The sequence below is a fragment of the Astatotilapia calliptera genome, chromosome 3 (genome assembly GCF_964374335.1).
Source record: "Astatotilapia calliptera chromosome 3, fAstCal68.1, whole genome shotgun sequence".
Taxonomy (NCBI): Eukaryota; Metazoa; Chordata; class Actinopteri; order Cichliformes; family Cichlidae; genus Astatotilapia; species Astatotilapia calliptera.
The window spans coordinates 51,510,940-51,515,107 of NC_137424.1; the positions used below are offsets into that span (position 1 = coordinate 51,510,940).

The following is a 4,168-nucleotide window of genomic DNA, read 5'->3' on the forward strand; positions in this document are numbered from 1 at the left end:
CAGATGAAGACAAAGATCCTTCCCACATCAGCTCCAAATCAGCATTAAGCAGTTGTGCAACTGATAAGGACAGTGACAATGATTGTTTTGAAGTTGATAGTTCAAAAATCCAACAAGACATGAGCAGCCAAGTCACTACAAGGTTAAGAAGTCATGTTAAAGGTGATAACCCTGGCACTAGCAGTGATGAAGAAGATGATACTGGGACCAACTGTATTGGAAGGAGTGTTGGTAAAAGGCAACGAGCTAAGCAAGGAAGTGATGGGAACAGCATTTGTGATGAAGGCTACATGGCAAGAAGTGATGACAAACCTAGCACAAGCAGTCACAGCAGAGATTTCAATGCAAGAAGTGAAGACATCCCTGCCATGAGCGTTAATGATGAAGATTATTCTTCATATTTAACTCTCGTGGCATCGCTTTCTGGCGATTCTTCAGATGATGAGGATTTAAATCAAGCTATAATTGCGAGCTTGGAGAATCAGATGTGAGTAACAAACATACAGAATTTGAGTTTGAGACATGATTATAGCTTTCCAGAATTGTCAAATCAATATAAAACTTTTAAGCTTTAAATCTCTATGATCAGTGTGACACATATTCTCAAATTCTGTAATCAGAATCAGAATCAGAATACTTTATTGATCCCTGGGGGAAATTATTTAACATAACATGACTACATGGCTGATATATTTTATTTTCTGTTTTATTTTCTTTTTTTAGTGCAGAAAAAGTCCCTGTTCAAGAGATACTGCTGGAACTATCAAGCAAAATTAGCACAAAACAGCAGTGCAAATTTAATATAAATCGCTCTGCTGTGTGGGAGGGAGCCTTGCATGGTTTTCAAAGGCTATCTTATGATCCCAACTTGATGATCTGTGTGAAATTCTCAGATGATATGGGGAAAAATGAGGAAGGGGTTGATTTAGGTGGGCCAAGGAGGGAATTCTTGAGACTATTGATGGACACAATTGCCAGGTCAGCCATGTTTGAGGGGAAAGAAAACTGCAAGGACTTGGCTCTTGACAGTACTGGTAATTACCTGTTTTTCTAAGATTAATAGTGGGAACTGTTTAACTGATATCTATTTTTACAGGCAACATTACTGACAATTTTGCTTTTCCTTTTATTCTGTTGCTTTGCAGCTCTCAGAGGGGACTGGTACTACATCTCTGGGAGAGCCATTGCAGTGAGCTTGGTACATGGTGGTCCACCACCTAACTTTCTGTCACCAACAGTATTTTCCCTTCTGGTTGGAAATTCAGCAAATCCAGCCCTGGAAGACATAGCTGACCTGGAACTCTTTGAAAAAGCCAGAAAGGTCTCTATATGTTTATTTTATAAATCTTATAGTGAATTGAAAATAGTTTGTGTTCCAGTTTTCTTTTGCAGGGAATGTTTATCCGGATCAGTCTGGCCATTGCTGAATGCCAAGTTTTTATATGTTGCTGCTGTATTAAACTAAGACTCAGCAGATAAGGGTAGACAAAAGAGTATATTTTCTCATTTTTTTAAGCACATTGTAAACATATTAAAAAAATATGTGTAGTCATTTGACTTCCAATGTACGCTTGGGCATATTGTGATTGTGTAGACTACTGGTGGCTGGGTTCCTTCTAATAGGTTATAAGACTACTGAGTAACTTCCATAACAAGCCCTTCCTCTGCTCTTTGTGATGCTAGATATCTCAAAGTACAACCCTTGAGGACCTTGAAAAGTCAAAAGAACCTCTGCTTGATTACTTGACCAATGCAGGATGCCTGAGGCCTATGCGTTCACTAAGAGACAGGGATCTGCTGGTACATGACATTGTCATGTTTCAGGTCATCCACAGGGTTCAACGTCCATTTCAAAGGTATTTGGGTATTCTGTGTTTTTCAGATTAATTAAAATGGTGATAAAAATCTTACCTATTAATCAAAATGGCCAGTTAATAACCTAGTATAATTGATTGTGCCAAATTGATAATATACAATTAACTTAGAAGCATGAAATTGCAGAATTATTGAATAAAATTTCTTTGTGCTGTTTATCCAGATTTTGTGAAGGTCTGAAAACTCTTGGGGTTCTCGAGAAAATGAGGAGGCATCCAGACAGTTTTCGCCCTCTGTTCTGCTATGAGCCACATATGCTGACTGCTGACCAGGTGGATGATCTTTTTAACATTCATCTATCTCCAGAAGGAAGCAACAGAAGAGCTGCTGAGGAGATGGTTGTTACCTTCTGGAGAGACTATCTCCAAGATGCAGAAGGTAATTGTCACTTTAATGCACAATAAATAGATGTAACGATTTATAGGTTAGCATTTCTGAAATCTTTATTTTAAATAACATACTCATATAACAATAACACCACATTACCCTCTTGGTTGTAGTAACATTTTTACATAGTTCTTTGAGACTATTGAAAGATGAAAAGCATGCTCTATAGTCATTGCAATAACAGTCATTAAAATTCTTGCTTTAGATTAGTACTCACTGACAATTTATGTTGGCCAAATGAAATAACCTTTTAACACTTTTTTCCTTCTCTGTTTTATGCAGAAGAAGAAGGACCTTCCAAATTACAGAAGATATTGGCCTTTGCAACTGGAGCAACTGCGGTGCCACCTATTGGCTTTTCCCCAGCACCCTCGATTGAGTTCATTCATAGAGGAGACGATGACTTCTCTTCTACACCAATTTTCCCTCTTGCCAACACGTGTGTTAACTGCATTAGGCTGCCACTGCATGTTTCATACCAGCTGTTCAAGGAGAAGTTTGATTTTGCATTAGGTAACACTTACGGCTTTGGCAGGGTATGAACACATTATGCTGGAGGAGTTTGCGTGTTTCTCTTTTGTATTGGTCTCTCTATTGATTCAAAGTGAGTATTGAGTATTAACTTGTTAAGGTTTTAATATTTCCAAATTTACCTGACTCAGTCAAATTGATGTTTTAAGACATCATCAATTTGACAAGAAGTGATTGTTCTTCAGGATTCATACAGGTAGATACCAATTGTTTAACAGCACGTCAGAAGTTAATTTAGATTGTTGAGTTTGAATATATAAAATTTGTGTCACTTTACTCATTTCATGTGTATGTCCATCGGTTTTTGATTTGGTTGTCTTTGTGTTTGTTTATTCTTCTGCAGTTTCTGTTTGACAACAGAGCTGTCATTTTATCAGTTTAAAGAAAATGGTTTCAATATGTTAGTTTCGATCACATATGTTTTCTGAAATGTTTGTTGTATATTTTTATTTTTTGCAAAATATTTTATTTAATTCAGAAGGTGTAAAAGTGAAGAAAACACATCTATTCCATGATTTCCATCATTTTCTAATGGATTCACTTGTTGAATTATGTTCATTGTAGTCTCATTTATGTTGATGTCAATATCTGGAATATTGACATTATTGTTTGTTTGAAGTTCTGGTAATGGCCCTTCTTTATCAACGCCATAATAGTTATCAACATGAAAAATGTCATTTATAAACGACAGGATTCCCACATTGTTTGTGACACCTGTATGCCACAGCTGAAGAGGGGTCTGTCCTCCTTGTGTAGAGAGACCATGGTTGTTCCACTGATTGACAAATTCTGTTAATGCTCTTTCAATCCTTGGCAAATAAACATAATGCAGACAAAAAAGATGTAGCTCATTCAGTGAATCCAACATACCCTGTTCTTCCATAAAGTTAAAGATATTTATAAAGTGTCTTGATACAACTCTGTTGAGTTCTGCCCACAGTCTTTCAATTCTTTGGTTATGTACTGAAACACCTGTAATAACACTGCCTACTCCTATTCTCTGTAACATAAAACGAGCAACCTGCATATTTTCCATACCATGATCACACCTGACCCTTAAGGGCAAACCAAAGTTTTGTATTCCTTCCAAAAATAATGATAAGACACTTGAGGCTCTGTTATTGGATAAGCAACGTAAGTATATGATAGTTCGGCTGAAGCCATCAACACAGCCATGCAGGACCAAGCGCCACCTAATCAACTTGTGGTTGCCGTCAAAATGCCTGTTGAGAGATCAGAAAGCATTACTACAGTTCCACATGTTTGTTCATATTATTTAGTAGTGAATTCCTGACCCTGTACTTAAACAAAAACTAGAGGTTTCATTTTGTACATTTACTTCAACAACAGCACACCTCTCTCTCTCTCTCACACA

General features: G+C 37.0%; 1 protein-coding gene across 1 annotated transcript; it reads left to right on the top strand.

Moving 5' to 3' along the window:
- The first annotated feature begins 1,541 nt into the window (after window positions 1–1,541).
- Window positions 1,542–3,633, top strand: LOC145423340 (G2/M phase-specific E3 ubiquitin-protein ligase-like). Its single transcript, XM_080295661.1, has 4 exons — window positions 1,542–1,565; window positions 1,684–1,856; window positions 2,039–2,253; window positions 2,545–3,633. Exons 1-4 carry the CDS (start codon window positions 1,542–1,544, stop codon window positions 2,802–2,804), a joined length of 672 nt encoding a protein of 223 aa, XP_080151787.1. The 3' UTR covers window positions 2,805–3,633.
- The last annotated feature ends 535 nt before the right edge of the window (window positions 3,634–4,168 follow it).